This window comes from Suricata suricatta, chromosome 8, assembly GCF_006229205.1.
Source record: "Suricata suricatta isolate VVHF042 chromosome 8, meerkat_22Aug2017_6uvM2_HiC, whole genome shotgun sequence".
Taxonomy (NCBI): Eukaryota; Metazoa; Chordata; class Mammalia; order Carnivora; family Herpestidae; genus Suricata; species Suricata suricatta.
Genome location: NC_043707.1, coordinates 141,238,101 through 141,266,098, shown reverse-complemented (window position 1 = coordinate 141,266,098; position 27,998 = coordinate 141,238,101). Strand labels below are relative to the sequence as shown.

The 27,998-nt window shown below is 50.2% G+C and overlaps 1 protein-coding gene across 3 annotated transcripts; it reads right to left on the bottom strand.

Moving 5' to 3' along the window:
- C8H1orf159 (chromosome 8 C1orf159 homolog) lies at positions 1-27,971 on the bottom strand. 3 transcript variants are annotated; one of them, XM_029947023.1, is made up of 10 exons: positions 27,867-27,971; positions 10,667-10,768; positions 10,499-10,587; positions 8,794-8,869; positions 5,413-5,577; positions 5,038-5,103; positions 3,428-3,562; positions 2,218-2,243; positions 2,090-2,120; positions 1-711 (listed from the first exon to the last, which is right to left on the bottom strand). In XM_029947023.1, exons 3-10 carry the CDS (start codon positions 10,568-10,570, stop codon positions 614-616), a joined length of 669 nt encoding a protein of 222 aa, XP_029802883.1. In that variant the 5' UTR covers positions 10,571-10,587; positions 10,667-10,768; positions 27,867-27,971; the 3' UTR covers positions 1-613. The 3 variants fall into 3 exon arrangements, with proteins under 3 accessions (XP_029802883.1, XP_029802884.1, XP_029802882.1); XM_029947024.1 differs by lacking the exon at positions 27,867-27,971 and adding an exon at positions 21,622-21,738; XM_029947022.1 differs by lacking the exon at positions 27,867-27,971 and adding an exon at positions 21,501-21,559.
- Positions 27,972-27,998: the final 27 nt, after the last annotated feature.

The window sequence follows — 27,998 nt, the reverse complement described above, 5'->3', positions numbered from 1 at the left end:
GCAGGGCCTCTCCGGCTTTACTGCCTAAAACTGACCGAAGTCAGGACGAAACCAAGAAACTCTTCTCTGCAGCTCCTGGAAATCTGTGGTCTCGGGCTCAGGGGGCTCTTGGCTACAGGACAGCCCTGTAGGTGCCTTGGCCTTGGAGGGCCCAGTTCTCGTGCCCCCCCTCCCCTGGTCCCGACACTGTCTGGGCGGGGAGGCCACGGGGCCGGCGGGCCCGGTGCTGTGGGGGATGTCTGCCCACTGTGGGCTCTGAAAGGCAGAGCGGCCAAGCCCCCAGCCTTGCCAAGCGTGGAGCAGCCTGGCAGTCCTTGCAGGCTCTTGGCCACTGGGAACCGTCTCTCCCGAGGGGCTCAGACCCCACGTGGCCGCGATCTGGAGCCCGGCTCAGGCACGCCGCCCCCTCCGTTACACTGAGCAGCTGTGAGGCGGGAGGAAGCACCTTCCGGCAGCTGGGTGGGTTCTGACTCAGCCTCTGTCGCTGGGAGACGGTCAAGCTGAGCCAGAGGCCGTGTCCAGACCTGTCCCGAGGCCCTGCCGGGCAGCGCCTGCCCTCTGTGTGCTGGGCTCTGTCCAAGGCGGTGTGCAGAGTTGTGGGTGGGTCCCCGGGTCAGACGTTGCTGACCCGGGCCTCCACCGAGGAGACGGCAGTGGGGCCTGCGTCCCTGTCCGAGGGCCGCTCGCGTCTGACGTAGCGCGGCTTCCTCACTGAAACAGGGTCAGAGACAGGCAGCGTCGGAGAGGGGCCTGGGACAGGAGGAAGGGCCCCCGGTGTCGGCCTGCACCAGGGCTCATGGGAGCGGGGTGCGTAGCAGCTGAGGGGGAGGGAACCCCGCTGAGCCCCAGCCTGTGAGCAGGGGAGAGGTCCGCGATGAACACTCCGCTCATTCCGGACGCTCAGCGCCCCTGCACCCCAAGCACCTTGGGCTGGACGAGCACCTTGCTCTCCCGAAACAAAGGCCACAGGTCCCACGATGCACAATAGGGGTGGACGGGGACCCCCAAACATGTCAATGTCCCGAGCCCCAGAGCCTGCAGATGTGACCTTACTTGGAAAAAGGGCATTTGCAGATGTGATTAAGGGTCTTGAGATGAGTCCCTCCTGGCTTATCCGGTGGCCCTAAATCCAACGGCCAGCGCCCTCACAGAGGGAGGCAAAGAGCGGAGCCCCAGGAGGAGTCATGTGAGGATGCGGGACAGAGGCCGGAGTGGCCACAAGCCCAGGGATGCCCGGAGGCACCAGCGGCCGGAGGAGGCAGGAAGGACCCTCCCCTGGAGATTCCTGAGTGTCCCCCACCCCCTACTTGGTGATTTCTGACTTCTGTCCTCGTGAACTGGGAGAGAATGCATATCTGTTGCTTCAAGCCCTGCAGTTTCTGGGCATTCGTTATGACGGCCCTAGGAGGCTAATGCAGGGTCTGAAATTCATGATGCCTGTAGATGGCACTGCTTTAGAGAAATTACAGACAAGTGTTCTATGGAACAGGGAAGATCTAGCCTTGACCAAGTAACTTCCTTGTCCCCGAAGAAGAGGGACATCCTCCCCTGTCCCCACTCCAAGCTTCGGCACAGTGGTAGGAACACAGACTGAGGAGGCCTGGAGACTCTCGCTCCACGGCCTTTAGCTCTGTGACCATGGGCCAGTCACTCAACCTCTCTGTGGTCATGATGTCATCTATAACAGGGTTGACATGTGCACCTACCCCTGGAATCATCCGAGGTGGGCCACACCTGACCCAGTAAGGCTGAAGTGCCAGCCCGGCAGAGGGGCCGGCCTGCCCCCTGCACCTACCACCCAGGTACAGCTGGGACTTGGTGAGGGCCAAGCAGAGGCTTCAGGTGACCCTCTGTTGCGTATTCACCGTCTCTCCCGACAGACTCAGCATGTCAGGAACAAAAGGAAAAGGCACAAGAGCTGCGGTTGGCTATGGGGGAACCCGGCCAATGTCCCGCGGTGGACTATGGGGGAACCCGGCCGGTGTCCTAAGAACTGCAGAGCCCAGTCCTGCAGTGGTCCCTGAAGGGTGGCTGATGCCACGGGCGGGACAATCTTGACATTTTCACCTTGAGATGAGGACTGACATACCTGAGGACTGCGGCGGGGGAATCATGGCAGCCTTGAAAAGGAGAAAAGGCACAGTGAGAAGTGCAGATGGCACCCAGCTCAGAGGCCCACGACACGGGGGCACTCAGCCCAGCCTTCTGGTTACTTACAGCTTCGCCAGGCTGCAGGGCAGGAGCTGCGGGCAAACACAGGTGTCACCTAGAGGCTGCACAGCTGCCTCACCAGGGGCGGGGGTCCCTCACCTGGGGAGCGGGTCCCGAGGGTCTGCAGAGCAACTTTCCCTGCTCCAGGCTCAGCCCAGCCCCACCTCCACACACCTGCCCAGCAGTGCCCTCCGCCTAGCCATCTGTCTGGCCACACTTCCCACCTGCACTTGGGGTGGTGGGGCCCCAGACACCCCAGGGAGGGCCACCCTCCCAGGCCCTCTTGGCAGAGCCACAAGCCAGCCCTCAGAAGGCACATTTCTCTGGGTCTGCAGCACCGCCAGGAAAACAGAGAAGCCTCTACCCTTGCCTGCATTTCCCAGGTGAGGCCCAGGGCTGGGGGCCTGCCTCAGCAGGGCTGTGGGTGGTAGGGAGGAGGCGCGGAGTAGGAGTGCCCCAGCCACTGCATGGACATGCCAGGAGCTACAGCATAGCAGCCTCCCACAGCAGACTCAGGAGTGCCCACCCTGACTGGCACGGGGGCCCAGCCCCTGACTCTCAGGACCTTTGAGCTACAACAGCCTCACTAAGGCACCGGCATTGGCTAACGGCGGGTGGACAAGGAAGGAGGCTGTGGCTAATCACCTACTGGCCGGACCACCTGCCTGGCACAGCTGAGGACGCAGCAGGAGTGACACCTGTCTCTTCAGGAGGGAGGGCGGTCTGGCATCCAGCCCAGGGTAAGCTGGAGTGGTGCAGGGCCCCATTGTCCCCACGCCAGCCTGCCTGTCCCCACTCCCAGGGAAGCAAGATGGGGAGAGGACACAGCTGGCTGGAGGAGCTGCAGGCAGGTGGCCCCAGGACCAGGGATGTCACCTCCTCCCCACACCCCTCCGACCCCTCATCAGTGACCCCGCTGTGATGCCCCGAGGTGGAGTCACACCAACACCTTTACCCTGACAGCCCCACGGAATCCACATGGGAGCCTCCCTAGGAAGTGGCTGTCCCTCTTACTCTCAGACACGAGAACCCCGGGACAACCCTGTCCCCTTCCTGTTGTTCTGTGAGGAGTCTCCGTTGCTGGACACCCTGGATCCCGCCACCCCGGCCGCCACTTCTCTGCCCCCAGGCAGTACCCGTGGCCCCGTGCGGGCCTGTGTACTGGTGGGGACCCTTCTGGCTCAGCAAGGTGCTGCTCGGCGGCAGGAGGAGATACCTTTGTTTCTTCCGTAGAAGACCTTGGGGAGTTTACTGGTTCGCTTCAGATAGAAGAACCCAGCCACGGAGAGGATGAGGCCGGAGCTGATGAAGAATGTTCCCAGGAAGAGGGAGGCTGCCACTCGAGGGCCCTCTGTGAGCAAAGTGGGTGGCTGCCAGTGCAAGCCTGGGCGGGCCTCAGAGGACGTCCCCAGGCCGCTCTGCCTGCGCACACTGGGGCTGTGCGGTCTGAGGTGTTTAACCTCCCTCAGCCTCAGGCTTCTGCCCCGGAGGTGGGCTACTGAGAGGGTTAAGGATCCCAGCCCCTGAGAACACCGGGCCCCGGGGTGTCCCATCTCCTTCCTAAAGACTAGCACAGCCTGGTGGTCCCCATGCACCTGGCACCCCTGAGGCAGGAGTCCCCACTACACCCGCTCCTCCCGGGGGCTTGCTGCCAGTCGCCAGGCGAGTCCTCGCCCTACCATGCCTGCTCATCTTTACCACACGGGGTCAGGCCGGGGGTCTGGATGGCAGCTGTGGGGAAAGTGCTCTTAGACTCCCTGTGGGGAGGGGACTTCCTGACCCTGAGACACAGGCGTGAGGCACGGCCACGGCTATCTTGGAACCTAGAAATGGGGATGAACTCCAGCTAATTCGGCAAGGGTGTCCTGCCCCAAATTTGCTGCAACGAAAATGGGCCCAACAGCCAGACTTGCGGCGGCCTTCCTCCATCAGCACCCCTACTGCTAGATCCAGCATGGTATCCCAGGAAGATGGCACTGTCCGTGCTGACCCCACCCTAAAACCCCTCCTCTGGTGGCTGGCCTTGCTGGTCCAGGTCAGCACAAGGCCACTTGCTTCTGGTCCTGAAACTTGTGCAGACGGCTGGAGCCCTCAGTCCATGTACAACATGTCCTCTGCTGAAGGCCCAGTGTCTGCAGGTCATCTCAGAAGAGGAGGTGACCACTCCTGGGGCGGGTGCTTGTCTCTGACTACAGCGGTTCCTGTGGCTGGCGTGGCAGGACCATGCCACCTTGGCCGGGCGGGTCACATCTCAGATAGGATGGGATGCCCCGTAATCAGGAGCGGGTTGGGACAGACTGTGCAGAAGGTGGGCCCTGCGTCTGCCCCCGAGGACCGGGGGCGTGGTGGCTCCTCTGTCTGGCATGCAGTGTTTGCAGGCCAAACCCTACATCCTCAGGAGAGCAGCAGGGGATGGGGGCTGGGGACCTCAGGGCATGCTCCAATCTCCGGAGAGCCGCGCATCCTGACTTCCTGTGGACAGAGGGTCTGGGTGGGCCAGGACTGAGGCTGCAGGCAAGCTGTGCGGCTGAAAGGGCTCCCACTAGCTAGAATTGCTCAGGGGCACATGTGAGGGCTGTGACAAAGGCCTCCTGCCTGTGCCCACTGACCAGTCCCTGGGGCTGCCAACTCCGGCAGCCCTGCTCTGTGATCAGGCTGGGTTCTTGCTCATAGACCTCTTGGCTGGGATGCAGTTTGACCTTGGCCGTGGCCCTGGGCAAGGCCAGCATAAGTGGTCATGGGCACTGGGAATGGCACAGGCGATGACCCCCTCCTCCACCAAGACCTGGCAGAAGCCCTGCTCTGGGCTGGTGACCAGAGACTTACCGAAATTAGGCCGCCCGGGTGTCCCCGTGCTCCTGTTTACTGGGAACTGCGTGCCCCAGCCAGTGACTGTGGGGAAGCAGAGGCGTCAGGGCTGCAGGCTCCCGGTCAGCCCAGACCCGCAGACAGGTCTGAACCATGCACGGGGACCCAGCCGAGACTCCCAGGGACCAGAGATGCAGCCCAGTGGGGAACCGTGGGCCAGAAACCAGAAAGGGAGGGGGCCATGGAGACAGAGCGGCCCTCACCCCATGACTGTCCTGTACGGACAAGGACTTAGGGACAGAGGGGACCGGAGCGGGGCGTTCACTCGACGGCCTGTGGTCCAGGGTGAGATGGGCCGCCCACTGCTGTGGGAACAAGAAAGACAACTCCCACCCGTTCCTCCAGAACTGGGCGGTGTGGCCCCTCGGTGGGCAGCAGGCCCGGAGGGCCCGGTGGGGGGCGCCGCGGGGCGGCCTCTGCACTCGGAGCTGCGGTGGGTGCCGTTTCCGCATCGGACGCAGCTGACGCTGCCGTCTTCGTCCCAGTGCCGGTAGCAGCCTGTGCGAGAGACAGCGATTCAGCTCCGAGCACCCGCGCCAGCTGTGCTCAGGGGCCTTTGCTGTGAACCGAGCGCTAGTTCACGAATGCTCGTTCTGCGGGTCTGGACGGAACGGCGTACCTGCTTTCAGAAAAAGAAGCAAACTCGATGGGAGTGGTGGCGAGCGCGCTCACCCGGGGCCTCCAGCGGGCTCCCTCACTGGGCGTCTCGTAAAACGCTGCGGGCGGGCGCCACAGTGATGGGCTGAGCGCCGGCCCTGCCCCTGCCCTGCCAGTGTGACCTGCCGCTGTGTGACCCTTGCCACCGTGGTGCCCCGGTGCTTCGTACCCTTCCCGGGGAGGTCCGAGACTGATATGCTGGCCAGCAGCCTCACCCCGTCCCAGTGCTGAGAGCAGCCCAGCTCTCACTGGCCAGCGGGTGACGGACAGTCTGTTTTGCCAGGGCTCCCCTTAAGGGCAAGAATTGTGTCTTATACCTTCATTTTTTCTTAACATCCCCAACATTCAGCACAGATGCTAAGCAAACACATACTTGATTGCAGGTACTGACCTGGGCCTGAAGGCTAGCGCTGGCCACTGGGAAAGTGCCCAGGGCCAAGCCAGAGGCCACAGGCCCGACGTTTACACGCAGCGTGTCACTGTGAGATGACGCCAGGTGGATGTCAGGCTTGAAGACTGAGCAGCGGTTATTCCTGTGACACCATGGGCAGACAGCCTAGCGCCGTACCCGGAGGCTTGGGAACACGGGGTCCCGGGACAGACCTGGGGCCAGCTGCAGGGTAACTAGGCAGCACGGTGTGAGGTGCCAGCCCCGAGGAGGCCCTGGGCTGGGCTGCCGTGTGCAGGGTCAGGGCACAGCTAGAGAGCTAGGACTGGTGACCAGACAAAGGAGCTAAGGTTAACTTTATGAAGCCAATTAAGCCCCTTTGAAAAACTGCTAGAGGGGCACCTGGCAGACTTGGTCAGTGGAGTGTGTGACTCTTGATCTCAGGGTTGTGGGTTCAAGCCCCACGATGGGTGTAGAGATTACTTAAAAGTAAAATCAGAAAGGGAAGGGGAGGGGAAAGAGGAGGGGAAGGAAGGGAAAAGGAAAGAAAAAGAAAGGAAGGAAGAAGGAAAGAAAGAAAAAGCGCCTGATTCCTGGCGTACTGGCTTCCCAGCCTCACTCCCAGGTCAGTAAGGAGGCTCATCTCCGGGCAAGTCCAGGAGGCTTAGGGCATTTTGACCTTGAGAAGAGAGGAATTTGGGGCGCCTGGGGGGCTCAGTAGGTGAAGCATCCAATTTCTGCTCAGGTTACAATCTCACAGTTCATGAGTTCGAGCCCTGGATCAGGCTGCACTGTCTGAGCAGAGCCTGCTCTGGGTCCTCTGCTCCCTCTCTCCCTGTCCCTCCCTTGTTCGCATGTGCTCTGTCTGTCTCTCCCTCTCTCTAAAATAAACAAACATAAAAAAGAAGCAGAAGAGAGGAACTCACCAACATTAACACGTGGTGTCTGTGGGCAGGCCCTTGCTTGGCCCCCCAGCCTCGAGAGCCTGTTCTAAGATTCCTTGTGAGAAGGTCCACCAAGGCAGACTTAACAGTCTAAGTGATTAATCACTACTCTTGCTGCACTTAGGTAGATAGTGGGGCCAAGCTGAGTGAGGCTAGACTTATTTTAAAAACAGATTCATTTCAGGGCACCTGGGTGGCTCAGTTGGTTGAGCGTCCAACTCTTGATTTCAGCTCAGGCCATGATCTCACAGTGTGTGGGATCAAGCCCCACGCTGGGCTCTGTGTTGAATGTGTATTTATTTATTTGGAGAGAAAGAGAGAGCACACAGGCACAAGTCGGGGGAGGGGCAAAGAGAGAAGCGGGGAGAGAGAATCTTAAGCAGTCTCCTTGCTGTCAGCAAAGAGCCCAACATGGGGCTCAATCCCACGAACTGTGAGATCATGACCTGAGCCGAAATCAAGACTCGGACGCTTCACTGACGGAGCCACCCAGGCAGGCAATAAACAAACATTAAAAAAAAAAGAAAAAAGGAAAAAAAAAGAACTAAAACTGCCGTCTTCCCAAAGCCCCGCAAGCTGACTCAGGGTGTCTTGACACAAGCCTTGGAGAAGTCACCTTGACACTCACATGTGGACGACCTCGTGCCCGCTGCTGTGTGGGCCACTCAGAGTCCACGAGAAGCCCCAGACCCTCCCCAGACACGGTCACTGCAGGGCGGCCAGGAAATCCGTCTGACGCCTCTGCTGTCCTCCCTCCACCTCAGCAGGCTTTGAGTCCAACATCTGGAGAGGCACCGGCCGCCTGCGCCGCCCCGGGCCACCACCAGGACGTGGGGCCCGAGGCTGTGACCGCGTGCTCAGACCCATCTCGCCTGCCGGGCCATCTGTGCTCTGCCTCGGCCTCTGCCGGCCCCTCATTCCGGCTTCCAGCCCGGTCTCCCTGCGGCTCCCAGCTTGGCTTTCACCGTGTGCGACTTTCGGAGGAAGCCATTTCAAATGGGGGACCGAGGAAACCAGAGTATGTCACCCCAAAATATGCCTCTTTCACACAAAACAGTTTCAGCTGAAGACGCTTAAAACTCCACAGGAGCCAGAAGGGCCCTGAGTCCCTTTCTCCCCCTGAGAAGCAGGGACAAAGGCCCCGCATGGAGGACACCCACGCAACAGGTGGAGAGGACTGCGCTCGCCGCCAGGGACCCGAGTCCGGACCCCGTCCGGGTCGCCCTCAGCCTCCCCCCCCCGCCCCCCCCCACCACTCCCTGCTCTCCCGCAGGCAGCTCACCCTGCTCGGCCTGGCACACAGGCTCTGGCCTTGGTTTCTTCATGAGGCTCCAGTGTCACATAAAGGTTATGCTAATCAGGCTGCGGGCTTGTCCCCCGTGGATCGCCCAGCCGGACACCCTAGCACGGAGAGGCGAGGTCTCGCTCCCCCCACACCTTCCCCTGCCCAGAGCCAGGTTCCTCACAGGGTCCTGCCCTTTCCACCAGTAAGAGGCAGTCAGGCTGCTGGCTGCGAGGGAGGCTCAGATGCGGTCCTGGGCCCTTCCTGCAGCTCCTGCCCGCCCTCCCGGGCCCTCGCCCAGCTCCCAGGCGTTGCCAGCACCCTTCCTGAGGCGCCTGGTCGCCTCCTGCTCGAGCCAGGCATGGGGGGCTCCGCAGAGTGCGCATGAGCACTGTCCTCATCCACGAGGCGGGTTGAGGCTGGCTCGTGCCAAAGCAGCTTACCTGGGCCACACGGGCTCGTGCCCCGGCAGGTGGTGTTGACATCCACCAAGTCCACACAACATTCAGGCTGCTGGCCCTAGAGGGGAGATGCTGGTGAGTCTCCAGACCCCAGAGCAGGGGACTCTTCTGGGCTGACCACCCAAGGCCTCGCCTGGGGGTGTGAGGTCTGTGGCCCTTTCTCCAGGCGGGTCTCGGGTCTCAGGCAGAGCTACTGCCGACTGCCCTGCAAACCACAAGTGGATACGCAGTAGGGCCCTTCAGTCCAATAAATGATTGGCAGGCATTACTCAGAGGTGCTTCGGATCCAGTTCCAGACCACAATAAAGTGCATCAAGTGAGTTTTTGGGTTTCCGGTGCGTGTACAAGTTACGTTTACACTATACCATAGTCTATTAGGTGTGCAATTGCATCATGTCGAAAACACAATGTACGTGCCTTAATTAAAAATACTTTTATCACTGCGAAATGCTGGCCATCACCCAAGCTTTCAACAGGTCATATTCACGGTCACAAGTCACTGTAACAAATGTGACAGTAATGAAAAAGTCAAAATATGGTGAGATTTACCAAAATGTGGCACAGAGACATGTTGTGAGCAGATGCTGGTGGAAAAATGGCGCCCACAGGCTTGCTCAAGGCAGGGTGGCCACAAACCTTCAATTTGTTAAAAAAAAAAAAAAAGGCATATCTGCAAAGCCTACAATAACCTGAGGTGTGCCTGTGTGTTACCCGCCACCTGGAGACAACGGTGCTAAACAAACCCTCGTGCAGGGCCCCACGTGCACTCCTTTGTGAGAAAAGGAAACACACGTTGTTCTAGGCGCTAATAAAATATGAAGATAAACCCAGGCGGCCCGGCCTCCCTGGTGTGTCTGCTCCTCACTCCCAACAAAATCGTCACTCCCCGGGTCCTGGTTGGTCCACTGATGTTCTCAGAGATTCTACGGATCCTTCCGGCAGGGGCTTGAAGAGGAGTGCCCAGAGGAGGGCAGGTTGTGGGGGTGAGCTCACACCTGCAGGGACACCCCACGCGGGGAACAGATATGCCCAGTGCTGGCGTGCACAGGACCAGGCTTGCGGGCTTTCCAAGGTGAGCTCCGCTCAGTGTGCTGATCGTAGCTGAGCTTTTGTTTCTTGTGATAAGAGCAGGGTGAACAGCAAAGGGTGTCTGAGTAAAGGCATGGAGTAGCCACGCCACCGCAGGAGGGGTCCAAGGCCAGCTCACAGCTGAGGCTGAGCCCACGAGGGACACCCCAGCCGAGGCGGAGTGGCGGAAGGCCCCGCTGGCCTGAATGCTGTGCGGCCTGGGAGCGCCAGGGCACCCTGCCTGAGGCCACTGCTGGCCTGGAGTAAGCGGTCTCCAAGCACCGCTCTGCGGGGCAGAGAGCTCGCGGGCTCCATTCAGGGCCAGCGGTGGGGGGCAGCTCTGTAGAGACCCAATTTAAGCTACAGCAACAGGTTCACTTTGGCAGACAGAAAAAGAAGGTTCTAGGGGGCGTAACAGAACAGGTGACAGTTGGGAGGCATGTGTATCCTGCCCTCCATGTGGTACAGGCCGCCCTGACCCCGACAGAGGGCACAGTCAGGGTCTCTGGGCCCGGGGCCAGGGTGACCCCTGAAGGTCGAGGGGTGGGGCCCCTCTGGGGGAACACCTGGGAAGACTTTACCTCCTGGCACCCATGCCACCCTATGACGGGTCACCTACCATACTTTCTGAGGATTTGCTAGCAACTTCCACCAGAAGGCCCGCCAGAAGGACAGCACGCTGCAGCGCCATGCTCCAGAGCGCAGGGTCTGCAACAGACAGGGGCACCGTGTGGGTGTGGGCGCCTCCTTCTGGGGCACCATGGGGGGCGAGGTGCAGGACCCTTACCTGGCCCTCTGGGATGGGAGCCGCAGACATCCAGAGCCCGTCGCCCAGCGCTCAGGGGGCGGGGCGGGGGTGCTAAGAGGCCACAGATCCTTGGTGCCAGGCCTGCAAACCAAGGCAGACAGTGAGGCCAACTGTTCCTAGGTCGACCAGACTCACCATAAGGAGCCTCCAGAGCTGGGGAACCGGAGGGCCTGTGCTCAGCCCGCCTGGAGCTGGAGCTGGGTGGACTCACTCCTTCCTCCAAAGCTTTCAGCCATTCGCTGCATCCCCAGAGGACTAGCGCAAGGGCGTTCTGGACAAGCCCGTCCCACTCACGAGCTCAGACGGGTGCTGTCCATCTACCATCTTGTTCTGTCCTAGGAAAACCCCAATTCAAGCGTTTTCACCAAGACACAGAACACCCAGGCAGCGAGGTGCCTCTGGGGCCGACATGGGCCACTCAGGGACCTGCAGTCGTGCAATTTTCTACCACTTACCCTGCTCTTGTTATGGAAACTGCAGGAAAGATGTCAGCTTGGGTGATAACAGGACTACCTAAAACCACGACTGAGGACAACTCCAGAGAGATGGGTGATGGGGCCTCACGTGGTGGGTGAGTCTCCTGGCTCCAGCAAACTCAAACTCCGCAGCCCGGGAGAGTCAGTGCTTAAGCTGCCACGTTTCAAATGTGGTCAGAGAAAACCCACGAACCTGTACAAGCCCTGCAGTGAATTGTTAGTTTTGAATAAATGTACTGTGTCCGTGGCTGTGCAGTGGGCATCTGTCGCTTTAATTTGCATTTCTCTGGTCACTAACGATGGCTCTTCACCCTCATTTGTTTATATGTCTTCTTTCATCATTTGTCCGTTTTTTAAGTTGGCTGTCCTTCCATCACGGAATTATAGTAGCTCTTCAGATACATGTTCTCCGTTGGATATACGGATTTTCAGATGTAACCATTTTGCAAGTATTTTCTCCTATCGTGGCTTGCCTTTTCATTTTCACATGGATATCTAGAACAAATGTTTTCACTTTGATAAAATCCAATGCATCCATTTTTTCTTTTATGTTTCTTGCTTTTTATGTCCTAAGGTTAATCCCTGCCTTGACCTCAGGGTCATTCCTGTGTTTAATTCTAGAAGTTCTAGAGTTTTAGCTTTTACATTTTGAGTTACTTTTGTGTACAGTAGGAAACAAAGATCAACGTTCATTTTTTTCACATGTGTGTCTAGGGGTTATAGCACTGCTTGATAAAAAGATTTTCCTTCATGGGGGTGCCTGGGTGGCTCAGTTGGTTTAACATCCGACTCTTGATTTGGGCTCAGGTCATGATCTCACAGTTTGTGGGACTGAGCCCCGCATTGGGCTTCACACTGAAGTTTGGAGCCTCCTTGGGATTCTCTCTCCTTCTCTCTCTCTGTCTCTGTCCCTCCCCCACTCATTCTTTCTCTCTCTCTCTCAAAATAAATAAATATATTTTTAAAAAGTAAAATAAAATAAAAACAGACTACCTATCCCTGGGATTTTTTTTTTAAAGATTTTCCTTCTTGGGGTGCCTGGATGGCTCAGTTGATTGAACATTTGACTCTTGATTTCAGCTCAGGTCAGGAACCCATAGTCGTGGGATTGAGCCCTGCTTAAGATTCTCTCTCTCTCTCTCTCTCTCTCTCTCTCCCACACACACACACACACACACACACACACACTCATGTGTGCTTTCTCTCTAAAATAAAAATTTTAAAAGACTTTCCTTCTCACATGATCATGGCATCTTTGTTGAAATCAACGGAGTGTGTATGTATTTCTGGACTCTCTACTCTGCTCCATGCATCTATGTGTCCGTCCTTCACCAACACCACAGTCTCAATTACTAAAGCTTTACTGAAAGCTTGGAAACCAGTAGCATAAGCCTTGGTTCGTCCAGTCTAGGTCATGTGCACTTCCATATTTTAGAAATCACCTTGTTAATTTCTACACAAGAGCCCATTGGGATTCTGGCTGGGATCACGGATATTCTAACAATAAGGAGTCTTCTGATCTATGAATGTGCTTTCACTCCCCATTTCTTCACGGCTCCTTCTAAGCGATCTCAGCAGCATGGCGTAGTTGCGGTGAAGAGGCAGTCCTGAGCAGAACAGGGGCTGGATAAGCTAGTCCTAGCCACGAGCGGAGACAGCTTAACAAGTGAGTTTGTCAAACTTATTGCTAAGTATTTTATTTTTGGGTGTTACTTTAAAGAGAACTGAGTTTCTAATTTCACTTTCTAATAGTTTGCAGCTAATATATAAAAATAAAGTTAAAATTTGCCCATTTGCCTTGCCTTCTGAAATCTTACTAAATTCACTTGATAGTTATAGCACTTTTTATAGATTCTTTAGATTATTCCACATAAGTAATCATGTCATCTGCAAATAAATACATCTTTACTTCTTTAGGGTTTGAAACTTGTTTTAGGGCACAGCAACTGGTCTGTTAGAGAATGTACAATGTGCACTTAGTAGGAATTTGTATTGTGCTTTTGATGAGTATAGCTTTCTACAAACATCAATTAGGTCAAGATGCCTGAGTATAGTGTTCAGGTCCTGTATGTCTTTACTAATTTATTTTGTTTTTTTGTTCTAATAATTGGTGAGAGAAAGAGATGTTAAAATCATTTATTATAATCATGGAATTAACTATTTCTTCTAATTCTTTCAATTTTGTTTCATTTATTGTTAGGCTCTGTTATTATGCATATTCACAAATTGATACATCTTCTTGAAGAAATGACCTTTTATCATTAGATATTTCCCCTTTATCTTTGGTAATACTCAATATCCTGGAGTCTATTTTATCCGATAGAAATATAGGCAATGCAGTCTTCTCATGTTCACTTTGCAAGATAGACAGATGAATACATGGATTTTAGATCCACAGATATATTGTGCATCCATATTATCTCCAACCTGTGCTTTTATATTAAAGTGAAATCTCCTGTACACAATATGTAGTAAGTCTTGCTTATTTATCCATTGTGGCAATCTGTACCTCTTAATCGGAGAGTTCAGTCCATTTACATTTAATGTAATTATCACTACCGTTAGACTTAGGTCTACCATTTTATTGTTTGTTTTCTGCTTGTGCTTCTATTTTGTTTTGTCTAATATATAAAATATTTTGAGAGCAGTTTTAGGTTCACAGTAAAATTGACCAGGGCGGAAGAGAGTTCCCATACTCCCACCACAACTGTAGCAGAACCTCTTCCACTGTCAACAGCCTGTACATTTGTTATAATCAGTGAACCTGTACTGACACATCACTGTCACCTGAAGTCCATAATCACACTATGGTCACTCTTTTTTTTTTAAGTTTACTTTTTTTAAATTTTATTTCTTTTTAAGAGAGAGAGAGAGATAGAGAGACAACATGAACAAGGGAGGGTCAGAGAGAGGGGGAGACAAAGAATCTGAAGCAGGCTCCAGGCTCTGAACTAGCTGTCAGCACAGAGCCCGATGCAGGGCTCAAACCCACGAACCACGAGATCATGACCTGAGCCAAAGCCGGACACTCAACCGACTGAGCTACCCAGGCGCCCCAGTTTACTTATTTATTTTGAGAGAAAGTGTGTGTGTACATGTGTGCATGTGTGAATGGGGGAGGGGCAGGAGACAGACAGAAAGAATCCCAAGCAGGCTCTATGCTGTCAGCACAAAACCCAACTCAGGTCTCAAAGTCACAGACCATGAAGTCATGACCCAAGCAGAAATCAAGAGTCAGACATTCAATCAACTCAGCCACCGAGGCACCCTTACGGTCACTGTTGATGTTGTATATATGGGCTTTGGCAAATGTATAAAGACACCATGGGTGGGTGTAGGGCTACTATTTTGGTTTCTTTTGGTCTCTCTGGTGTTTTATTCCTCTGTTCTGTCTTTCCTGCTTTCTTTTATATTACTTGAGTATTTTAAAAATTTTCAATTTATCTTTTGGTTCTTTGGTTATACTTCTTTGCATACTTTTATAGCTGTTGCTATAGAGATTGCAACACACAATCCTTACTTTTTCACAGCCTAATTAGAATATGGCACCACTTGTACTAAAATGTAGAAACTTTGCAGGGAGCCTGGGTGGCTCAGTCAATTAAGCATCCGACTCTTGATTTCCGCTCAGGTCATGATCTCACAGTTCATGAGACTGAGCCCCACAACAGGCTCAGTGATGACAGCATGGAGCCTGCTTGGGATTCTCTCTCTCTCTCTCTCTCTCTCTCTCTCTCTCTGTCCCTGCCCTGCACTCTCTTTCTCTCTCTCAAAATAAATAAAATTTTTTTAAAAATTTAGAAACTCTGCAACTGCATTGGTTCGTGTGCCCTTTACTAGTCTTCATGCTACATGTCACACCTATATATCTACATACATTACAAACATAATAAATGTTTTCATTTTTAAAAAAATAGGTACTTGAGGGGCACCTGGCTGGCTCAGCCAGCTGAATGTCCGACTTTGGCTCAGGCCATGATCTTGAGGTTTGTGTGTTCATGCCCCGCATCAGGCTCGCTGCCGTTAGCATGGATCCGCTTTAGATCCTCTGTCCCCTTCTCTCTGCCCCTCCTCCACTTGCACTCTCTAGCTCTCTTAAAAATAAACATTAAAAACTAATCAATTAAAAATATTTACTTGAAAGAAAACATTTCCCCTAGATATTTACCATTCCTGATGTCCATCATTCACTGATAAGATCCGAATTTCACTTTAATATTTACCTTCAGTCTACAAATACTTCTTCAGTATTTTCAGCAGTGCACATTTGATGACAACAAATTCTATCAGTTTTCCTTTCTCTGAATATGCTTTTATTTCACATTCACTCTTGAAAGGTACAGAATTCTGTGTTGACAGTTCTTTCTTTTAGTATTTTAGGGATCAATACCACTTGACCCTCACCTCCATGGTCCCTGATTCAGTCTTTGTAATGCAATACTATATGTGATATGTTGCTTTTCTCTCCTTTCAAGATTAAAAAAAAAAATTGGGGATGGGGGATGCCTGCATGGCTCAGCTGGTTTAGTGTCTGACTTTGGCTCAGGTCATGATCTCACAGTTTGTGGGTCCTAGGCCCATGTCGGGCTCTGTCCTGACAGCTTGGAGCCTGGAGCTGCTTCAGATTCTGTGTCTCACTCTCCCACTGCATTCTGTTTCCTTTCTCTCTCAGAAATAAATAAACAGGGGCACCTGGGTGGCTCAGTCAGTTAAGCGTCCGACTTTAGCTCAGGTCATGATCTTACAGTTCGTGGGTTCGAGCCCCGCGTCGGGCTCTGTGCTGACAACTAGCTCAGAGCCTGGAGACTGTCTTCAGATTCTGCATCTCCCTCTTTCTCTAAGTCTCCCCTGTTCACGCTGTCTCTCTCTGTCTCTCAAAAATAAATAAAAAACATTAAAATTAAAAAAAAATAAATAAACATTAAAAAATATTAGTCAACATCTGTGATTTGTTTTTTTTAATAATAGCCATCCTAATGAGTGCAAAGTAGCATTTTTGCATTTCCCTAATGATTAGAGATGTTAATCTCTACTTTTTGAGTATTTAATCCATTTATATTTAATGCAGTTATTAGAATATTTTAGTTTAAATCTACCATCTTAATGTTTGAATTCTATATTTCCCATCTGTTCTCTGTTCTTCCCCTCTTTTTTCAGGTGAATCAAGTTTTTTAAAGTCCATTTTATCTTCTCTACTGATTCTTTAGTTCTCTTTTTTTATGCTATTTTTTAGTGGTTTCTCTAGAGGCTAACTATGCATATCAAACTCATCATTGTCTATGTGGTCTAAAGATATTCTGGTACTTCAGAAGCAATGTGAGAACCTTATACAGCAGGCCCCAGACCACCTCCTACTCCTAGTGCTTTTGTTGGCATGTATTTTATTTCAAGATATGTGAGAAAATTCTACAACAGACTATTACTATTTTTTATTTTTATTTTTTAACTGTTTTTAGTTCAGTTAACGGTCTTTTAAAAATAAAGACATATATATATATATATATATTCTCACTTGTTAAATCGAGAATTTCTGTCGAACTGCATCATACTTGGCCAGATGTAAAACATATTATTTGTTCCATGTTGTAAAACAAGTCATATTCACTGGCTCTAGTGGAAAAGCTCTCAGATGCTAGGTTAGTACGGTAGGTAAGTAGAGGCTCTAGAGCCAGAGGCCAGGCCCGCTCCTCACCCTGCCCTGTACCTGCTGTGCGGCCTCCTGTAAACCTGTTTCCTCCTCTTTAAAACAGGATGTTAACAGGCATTGCTGAGAGGGTAAAATGAGTTCTTGTACATAAATATCTGAGTGGCGCTTGGCACACAGTCAGCGCCAGATGAGCGCTGCTCCTGCTGTTGTTAGATGGTGAACAGGTCCACATCCCTTGGAGAACCAGGATCTATACAGCAAAAAGAAACTTCTTCTTTTTATTTTTAATATTTATTTTGAGAGCAACAGAGCGTGAGCAGGGGAAGGGCAGAGAGAAAAGGAGACACAGAATCTGAAGCAGACTCCAGGCTCTGAGCTGTCAGCACAGAGCTACACTCAGGGCTCGAACTCCTGGACTATGAGACCATGACCTGAACCAAAGTCAGATGCTTAACCGACTAAGCCATCCAGACACCCCGACAAAAAGAGACTTCTTGATCCTTCTCAAACCAACATGGCATGAAAGGCCAGCTCAAGCCTCACATACAGCCTCTAAGGACCTTAAATTACATTTCATAGGAGAATAAATGTCAGAACATTATTTATTAATTTGGCTGCTTTTTGAAGAAGGCTTTAAAGACGAAAGGGGCTATTAAAGTAATGTAAGTGTAACTTACTATTTCAAATTTATCTGTTTGCAATTAGATTCACATTCTTATCCCATAAGAATGTTTTAGCACGCATCCTTAGTTTGCAGTCCTGAGGCGACCTGAAGTCTGTCTGTATTTATCTGACGGACTCTGGAGGCACAGCGGTTCCTGGCCAGTGTCCTGTGGCTGGCAGGTGGAGTGCTTAGAAATCGACGACTGCGCCACCTATTTGGCAACTAAAGTTGCTTTGGTTTCTGAATAAAATGCCACACAATGAAGTTCTATTTCCGATATGGAAAAACTGACTTCTAACGAAATGACTCTCCCCCCTGGTAATGATACATTTTGGACAAAAACAGCTACCTGAAGGCTCTGGACAAAAGCAGATTTTGAGGGCAGTTTAAACTCACAGGAAGTAGCCGGAACAGAATGCATTTCCTGTTTTCGAGTCCTTACCCTGAGGGCAGCACAGCCATCACAGAGGTGGTACGGGGTGATGAAAACTATGATAGAAAGTCCTCCATCGTCTTATTAAAGAAACCAGGAGAAGAAGACAAGCAACAGTGCCGCTGAAGAGTGAGAGGAGAAACCTCAGAAAGAGGAATTCTGTGTATAAACTCGGCTCAGATTTCCAGCCAAGCCTGGAACTGTCTGTGTTGTGTGTAGGCCAGGCTGAGAAGCCATCCGAATTGAGATCTGGGCCAGAACTTATCACAGGTGTGACAGAATTTGCATTCTGAATCTAATAAAAGTAGTTGCATGCTTAGGCAAAAACAGTAACTCTCTTCAGAGGAATATAATCAAATCCAGAGTCTCCACAACATAACATCTGCAATATATAGGATACGATCCAAAATTATCAAACATATGAAGACCATAATAATATGAAACATTCTACAGGGAAAAGACACACAACAGATACTAATTATATTATGACCCAAGTGTTGATCAAACAAACACTTTAAGGCAGACTTAGTAACTATGTCCAAAGAGATCAAGAAAAATATACTCATAATGAATAAAAACATAGGAAATCTCAGCAAAGAAATGGAAGGTATATATGTATATGTAAACACACACACACACACACACACACACACACACACACACTTTTAATGGGCCAAATGGAAATTTTAGAACTGAAAAATATAGCATCTGAAATAAAAACTTTATTGAATGGGCTTATGCTTATTAGAATGTGAGTGACAGGAAATAACTGGTAACATCAAAGATTGGCAGAAATCATCCAGTCTGAAGGAAAAAAGAGAAATGACTGGGAGAAAACCAGGAAGAGCACCAACCGGGGTACAGGGGCCAATACAACCATATGAAACATCTGCACATGGGTAATTATGGATTCCAGAAGAGGAGAGACACAAAGGGGGGCAGAAGAAACGTGTGATGAAATAATGACTAAAACCTTTCCAAATTTGGTGAAAGACATATATGGGATAAATATGAATAAAGTCACCCTTAAACATATCATTGTCAAATTACTGAAAACCAAAGATTAACTTTAAAAACCTTGAAAGCAGGGACTCCTGGGTGGCTCAGTCAGTTTAGTGGCTGACTTCTGCTCAGGTCATGATCTCACAGTCCGTGGGTTTGAGCCTACCAGAGCTGTCGGGCTCTGTGCTGACAGCTCGGAGCCTGGGGCTGGCCTCAGATTCTGTGTCTCCCTCTCTCTCTGACCTTCCCCTGCTCACACTCTGTCTCTGTCTCTCTCAAAAATAAATAAATAAACATAAAAAAAAACTGAGCCACCCAGGTGCCCTAAGAACACAAGTCAATTTCAAATATGTGTGCACTATTTTAATAAAAAGCTTCTAAATACATAAAGAATAAGTTGACAGAATGAAAAGGAAAAAGACAAATCTACAACCATGATTGAAGACTTTAACATTCCTCTTCCAATAACTGATTAACTAGACAATAAAATTAATAAGGATACAAAATATTTGGGTAAACTTATCAGCTAACTCAACTGACAATTATAGAACATCATGACACTCAACAAAAATGGAATACACATTCTTCTTAAGTACAAATAGAATATTTACTAAGAAAGACCACATTCTAAACCATAAACAAATACCAATGAATTTCAAAGGATCAAAATCACAAAGCATATTCCTGACTATAATGTAATTATATTAAAAAACAATAACAAAATATATTTAGAAAATCTCCAAATATTTGGAAATTAAACAACAGACTTCTAAGCAAGTCATAGATGGAACAAAGGTAATTTCAAAATATTTCAACAGAAAGGTGGTGCCTGGGTAGCTCAGTTGGTTAAGCATCTGACTTTGGCTCAGGTCACGATTTCATGGTTTGTAAGTTCAAGCCCCACATCAGGCTCCCTGCTGTCAGCACAGAGCCTGCTTCAGATCTTCTGCCCCCACTCTCTACCCCTCTCCCCACTTGTTCTCTCACAAATAAATAAATAAATAAATAACCCATTTTAACAGAAAGATCATGAAGTACAACATCTCAGATCTTGTGTAAGAAGCTAACGCTATGCTTAGAAGGAAATCTAAGCCTAAATGTTTATATAAGAAAAAAAGTACATGTAAAATAATTGATTTATGCTTCCATCTTAAGAAGATAAAAAAAGAAGATCAAATTAAATCCAAGTTAGGTAAAAGAAAGGAAATAATAAAAATAAAAGAGTAGAAATAAATGAAATATAAAATGGACAAAAGTTAGAAACATTAAGTAAAATCAAAAGTTGGATCTTTGAAAACATCAACATCACTAATCAGGGAAATGCAAATCAAAACTACAACGAGATACCATCTCATCTATCAGAATGGCTAGAATAAAAAAGACAAGAAATGGTGAGTATTGGTGAGGATGTGGAGAAAAAGGAACCCTCACATACTGCTGGTGGGAATGTACACTGGTGTAGCAATTGTGGAAAACAGTATGAAGATTCCTCAATTAAAAACAGAAATACCATCTGAACTAGTAAATCCACTACTGGGTAGTTACCCAAAGAAAACAAAAACACCAATTCAAAAAGATGCATGCACCCCATGCTCACTGAGCACTATTTACACCAGCCAAGATAGCGGAGCAACACAAGCGTCCATCTGTAACCAAATGGATAAGGAAGAGAGGACACATGTGCACGATGGAATACTCCTTGGTCTTAAGAAAGAATGGCAACTGCAACAATATGGATGGAGGTAGTGCATATTACACTCAGTGAAATTAGTCAGACAAAGAAAGACAAATACCATATGATTTCACTCATATGCGGGATTTAAGAAACAAAACGATGAAGAAACAAAGAAAAAAAGAGACAGACAAACTCAGACTCTTAAATATAGAAAACTGGTGGTCGTCAGAGGGGAGGCAAGTGGGGGAAAAGGTAAAAGGGGGATTAAGAGGCACAAACTTTCAGTTACAAAATAGGTAAGTCACAAGGGTGGAAGGTACCACACGGGGCATAGAGCCTGTAAGATTGTAGACATGTGGCGCAGGGACAGGTGATGGCCGCACCGACTGCGGCGAGCACGGAGTAATGTAAGAATTGTTGAATCGCTCTGCTTTGCACCTGACAATAATTAACACCGTATGTTAATCATACTTCAATAAAAAAATTAAATTGATAAACCTCTAGCACAAATAATCAAGAAAAAATATCAACACAAATCATCTATATCAGGAATGAAAGGGGAGAAATCACTACAAATCCTACAAACATGGCAGGGTAAATCAGTGTGATAAACAACTTTTAAGTCAATAAATTCAACAACTTAGATGAAATGGTCTCATCTATTTATAGATACAAATTACCAAAAATGATACAAGATGAAGGAGAAAATATGAATAGCCTTATCGCTATTAAAAAAATTGAATTCACAATTTTAAAACTCCCCACAAAGAAAACAACAAACCCAGACAGTGTCTTCACTGGTGAAGTCTATCAAATATTTAAGGCAGAAACACCAATATTACACGAAGTCCTTCCGAAAACACCCGAAGGGGGAACACGTGCCGGCGGACTTAGAAGGCCAGCAAGCAAGACTCACCCAGCATAACCCGGACAGAAATCCAGACAAGGACATTACAAGGGAAAAAACACAGACTACTTTCCTTCATGAACATCAGTCCAAAACCTCTGACAAAATATTAGCAAACTGTATACAGTACCGTGTGAAAAAGAGGATAGAACAGGATCAAACAGGCTTCCTTCAGGGACACCAGACTGGTTTACCGCACAAACACCAGTTACTGTAATCCACTACCTTAACAGATTAACGGAGAAAAACAAGCATGTGACCTTTTCAGTAGCTGCAAAACAAGCATTTGACACAACATCAGGCTCATTCATAATAAAAACCCTCAGCAAATGAAAAATAGAGGGAAACACCCCCAACCTGATAGAAGAGATCTATAAAAAAAAAGTACAGCTAACACCATATTAACAGTCAAATATAGGACTTTTCCCTCTAAAGACAGAAGGAATCAAGGATATCCAATATCCTTGGTGCTGCTCCCTATAATAAGGAGAGAAAACAGTCTCTATGTAGATGGCATGACTATTTATACGGAAAATCCTAAGAAATCCACAGAAAACAGCTAGTATAATTTATAAGTGCACTTAGCAATGTTCTAAGAATATGAGGTCAACATACAATGTTATTTCTATACACTAGCTACAACTATTTGGAAAATGACAAATAAATATCATTTACAATGGCATTCAAAAACATAGTTTGTGGGAATGAATTTATTTTAAAATATGTAAGACCAAGGGGTGCCTGAGTGGTTCAGTCAGTTAAGTGTCTGACTTACTGATTTCAGCTCAGGTCATGATCTCACAATTCACGGATTCGAGCCCTGCATCAGACTCCACGCTGACAGCGCAGAACTGCTTAAGATTCTCTCTCGCTCTCTCTCCCAAAATAAATAAACAAACTTGTTTAAAAAAATAAAATAAAATATGAAAGACCTGTATACTGAAAACTATAAAACACTGTTGAAATCAAGATCTGAATCACAGAAAGACAGACAGACCATAATGGCCTATATTACATAAACCATTATTATGTGATGGAAACCATGTGCTGACCAGTGTCAGTGGATCAGAGAATTCAATATTATTAAGATATAAATTCTCCCCACACTGATCTAATATTTAATACAATATCAATCAAAATTACAGAAGCCTTTTGTTTTGAGGAATTCACAAACTGATTCTAAAATTTATAAGAAAATGCTAAGAACCTAGAAGGGCCAAGGCACTTTTTAAAAAGAAGATGAAAGATTTACACCACCTTACCCAAAGACTTATAAAGTCACAAGACAATTGGACTGATGAAAGTATACACAGATCAATGTAACAAAACAGATAATCCAGAAATAACACAGTCAGATGGTTTTTGACACGATGCCAAATCAATTCAATGGAGGAAACTAGGTTTTCAACAAAGGATGCCTGACAACTGGCTACCGCCATAGCATAAAAACTGGACTTGCGGGGCTCCAGGGGGGCTTAGTGGGTGAGGCTTCTGACTTCGGCTCAGGTCATGATCTCATGGTTCGTGAGTTCAAGCTCTATGGCTCTGTGCTGACAGCTCAGAGCCTGGAGCCGGTTTGGATTTTGTGTCTCCCTCTCTCTATATATACCCCTCCCCGATTCGTGTCTGTCTGTCTGTCTCTCTCTCTCTCAAAATAATAAATAAACGTTTAAAAAAACTGGACCTGCACTCATATCATATGAAAAATTAGAAATGGATCATGGAGCTAAATGTGAAAACTGAGGCCATAAAGCTTCTAGAAGAAAATACAGTGGAATATCTTGGTGATTTGGTTAGGCAAAGACTTTTAGAAAGGACACAGAAAGCATGAACCAAAAAAGAAAACCAATTCATAAATTAAACTTTATCAATATTAAAAACTTCTACCAATCAAAACACACCATTATGGTGGATACAAGATTATGCATTTGTCAAAAGCCACAGAAATGTATTACAGAGAGTAAAGTTGAAAGTCTGCAAAAAAAAAAATCACACAGAATGTCAGGGATCTCAAGACAGAAGGCAGACTGTGACCAACGGTTCCAGCTGCGTCACCAACAGATGACAACACACTGAAAGGGGGGGCCTCAGCACCTCTGGAAAATGGGGTCTGACTAGGAAGCTAAAGCTCAGAGCAGCCGCACGCAAACGGTGTGCTCCGCGTGTGCCCTCCGCGGCCGGGCCGTGGGCGGACGATTCTGAAACCGCTTTCCGTGCACATCGGGCGAGACAGAGAAGACAGCGGATGGGCGGTGGGGGCCGGTTCTCACAGGAAGGTCACAAGCCAGCACGTCCCAGGTCGAAGACCACAGACACACCGACGGACAGTCGCACGCTCCGCCGCGACGGGACCTCAGGCGGGGACGCGGCGGCAAGGCGCACGCCTGCCCGGCCCGGCCCCTCCACACCAGCCTCCAGCCAAGGACGCCGGGGCTCCTGGGGGACACGGCCGAGTCCCGCACAACGACGCGAGCCTGGACCCGCCGGCGGTGCCCCCGAAACACACACGCGCGAAAGCCCCCACCGGCCAGGGCGGGGACCGCGTGGACAGCGCACCGGCGCAGTGCGGACGGCACCGGGTACACGACAAACACCCGGAGCCCCCGCTGCCGGAAGGGGCGACCGACAGATGGGTGCACGTGGGAGAGACACACACGTCCTCCCCCCAGGATTCCAAATACCACCGCGGCCCTGCCCCCGCGCCCCCCACGCCCCTGCAGGGAGACCCTTGGTGAGGGGCTGCCGCCCAGGAAGACAGAGGGACACCCCTCGGGCACCACCCGCCCCAGGTGACCCGGCCAATGCAACCCCGATGGGATGTGACAAGAGGGCCACCTCACCTCTGGGGCAGCCTTTCCCAAAGCCATGACCCCTCGACCGTGAGAAAACATAAGAGACAAACCCGACGTGAGGGACATTCAACACAACACCTGTGTGGTCCTCCCCAGAACGGCCTGAGGTCACGATAAAGCAAGAGAGTCCGAGACAGAGCACTCCCCAGAGGGGACAAAGGAGCTGTGACAATCAGCGCAGTGTGGGGCCCGGACAGGGATGTAGGGGACCTGCGTGACATCTGCATCTGGGGCGTAGGCAACAGGAACGCAGCACTGCCGTTTCTTAGTTCTGACAGATGCACCACGGTCACCAAAATGTCCGAACTGGGGGAAACTGGCCACCTTCAACACCTGTCTGTAAATCTAAAACTCCTCCAAAATTTTCAAAGTTAATTGTTGAAGTATTAATGAATGAAAATGTAAGTCAAAGAATGGGGGATATTTGTAATATATATCTGACAAGCCATGTACCCTGAAGACATAAAGGACTTTTACAACTTGATAATTTTTTTTAATTAGCAAAAGACTTGATCAGTCATTTCAGAAGAGACGGATGAGTGGTAACTCGAGGTGGGAAAGTGCTGTCACTAAGCTCGAGGAAATGCAAATTAAAGCCGCCTGCTGCTCGGCAGCGCCACTCTCAGGGATTTTCCCAAGAGAAAGGAAAACACACCCACGGAAACTGTGCACAACAATGTCCACAACCTCTTCAGTCACAGAAGCCGAGCCCAGGGGGACCCTGCCAAGCGCCACCACAGGGCTGATAAGCGCACTGAGGCACATCCCAGGAGTGCCAACCCACCAACGTGGAGGGGCTGGAGCCAAGAAACCAACATGCCGGAAGGTTCTGGAGATTCGGTGTCTAGCTCAGGCCCTTTCCTGTCCTGCATATGGTGCCGTCTTTCAGTGTCGCACAGTCTTCCCTGTGCCCGAGACCAGATTTCTCTCTCTTCTCGTAAGGGCACTAACCCCACCGTGGGGCCCATTCTCATGACCTCATCTGACCCTGACCCCCTCCCAGAGGCCCGTCCTCCCAATACCCAAACACTGCAAGTTAGCGCGTCAACATATGGGTTTGGGGGACACAACACGCAGCCCAAATGCGAGGGGCCTTTCAAGGATGACAGAAATGCTTTCTATCATGATTGGTGCGCAGGTTACACAGCTGGATGCACTGGTCAATAACTGTGTGTGAATCACACCTCGATAACTAACTGAATAGAAGTGATGCATCTTGAAAATCGTATTGGAGCCAAAAAGTTAAATAACTGGGTAAAAATATTTCTACACGGTAACGAAAAACTTGGTGACAACTAATTAATTTTTTTTAATTTAATGTTTATTTTTGAGAGAGAGAGAGGGAGACACAGAATCCGAAGCAGGCTCCAGGCTCTGAGCTGTCAGCACAGAGCCTGACGCTGACCTCGAACTCACAAACTGTGAGATCGTGACCGGAGCTGAAGTCAGCCACTTAACCGACTGAGCCACCCAAGCGCCCCAATTTGGTGATAACTTAAATTGTACTCTATGTCCTCTCACAGCTCATTTTTCCTTAGAAGAACTGGTTTCAGTGAAAAAAGAAAGCCTCAGGCTGCTGTGATTGTAAACAAGTAACGCATCAGGGCTCACGGGGCTGGGGAGCTATCTGTGGCCACTCAGCCGGTAGGACAACCCTGCAAATGGGCTCTCCAGGAAGGGTGACCGCACCGGTGCTCACCGCAGCTCTGTCCCCCGAGCCTCCAGGCAGCTGTGGCAGCGCAGGAGCGGGGGGGCCGGGGGGTCGCCAGCCCCTGGCTCTGAGGCACTGATGAAGCACACACAGGCCGGCTGGACCCCCCCACACCGGCCCTTCAGAGTAGGGGCTGCTGGGGATCTTCTCAGCAAGCAAAGGAAGCCAACGTGGAATTTGTCTCTCAGGAAAAAATAAGAACTGTTGAGAACTTAGGAACATGCTTCTCGATCTAAAAATCCCATCTCATCGGGGTGCCCGGCTGGCTCAGTCAGTTAAACGTCCGACTTTGGCTTGGGTCATGATCTCGGGGTTTGTGAGTTCGAGCCCCACGTCCAGCTCCGTGCTGACAGCTCGGAGCCTGGAGCCTGCTTTGGATTCTGCGTGTGTCTCTCTTTGCCCTTCCCCCACTCGTGCTCTGTCCCTTTCTCTCTCTCTCTCTCTCTCTCTCTCTCTCTCTCTCTCTCACTCAAAAACAAACATTAAAAGAATTTTTTAAAAATCCCATCTCGTGCCGTGATGGAAAAATAAATGCCGTTGACGATTTGGCGGGATAGGAAGGAAACATTCCCGTCTGTTGACAGGTATGGCAGGTGCCACGAATGGCACGTGGGCACTCACTGCCCACCGTTCTGTGGCCTCTCCACACCCGAGCCCACACCTGGGGTCCGCAAGCTGGAAAACCACTCAAAGCCCCCCTGGCCTTGGGGCTGCGGAACTCTCAGAGCTGTGGCGACCAGACTCGTTCATTCTCCAAATGAGTTACACAATAACTCAGCTTATCTTGGAGGACAAAAGTCAGCGAGGGACTGGGAGGTGCCTTTGGGGTCCTGGGGGGCTGCCTGCGGACCAGCCCACTCAGGTGATCACTCACCAACACATCTGTTTGCTCCGCTTTGGTCTTTACCAGGGCGGGGGCATGTGCTAGGAAAGAAACTTTCTGGATAATTCAGATTTTATTTTCTTCTAGGAACTTCTGAGAACAATATGGTCACTAAGCAGCTCTTAGCTGGGAGTGGGAACGGGAATGATCCAGGTGGGCTCCCTGACCACCCGGTACGGGAACTCTTCCGGGCTTCTTCTGGTTAAAAACCACGAGAAAGATGAAGACCCAGGTCAGCATCCTGCGTATAATGTAGTAATTCTCAGAAAAACACCAAACAAAAAACGGGGCCAGAGTTGACACCTTCCAATTCAACAGAACGAAACCGTTAAGATTTGTCACAAAACAGGCTTTTGGGCGGAGAAGCTGCATTTGCCAAAATGCTATTCCTTCAAACCCTTAGATATGTCTATCCAAATGTACCCAAGTCACCTGCTCTTAAGTCACACTGGAACTAAGAGAGCAGTCAAACTGTTACGGTGACAACACACTCCTTGAAAACCTGCATTACGACTCAAGCTTGACAATTCCGTGGCGATAAACGGACTAATAGATCTGGCCAACTCCAGGGAGAGTGCCAGTATGGAGCGGGCTCCTAGGACAGCCGGCGGCCTCCCCCAACCTGCCTGGGCTCTGTCCAAAGGCCGAGACCTCCTGGGGCTCCGCGGCTTCGGGGGCGGGGGGGGGGGGGGCCTAAGTCCCGCTACCGAAGGCATCTCCCCGACGACGACTCCCGCGGGAGGTTCGGTAGTCCGAGGAGAACCGAGTCCCCGGGAACCTTTGTCCGGGCTCCGCTCCCCGCACCGCACCGGAGACCATCCGGCCCGGGCATCCGCGCCCCAAGGCAGCAACCCCCAGCGCCCCTGCCTCCGCCCCCGGTCCGCCCCCGGCCCTTCACACCGCGCACCCGCCCCTGGCCCATCACTCACCCCGGCGCCCTTCGCGTTCCTCTTTCGTACCCCCCGCCCTCCAGGTGGTCGCGCCTTGCCCCCTGGGACTTGTAGTCTCTCAGCCTTCGTAGTCTCTCCTCAGCCTTGCAGATTCCCCGGTAGTCTCGCCTC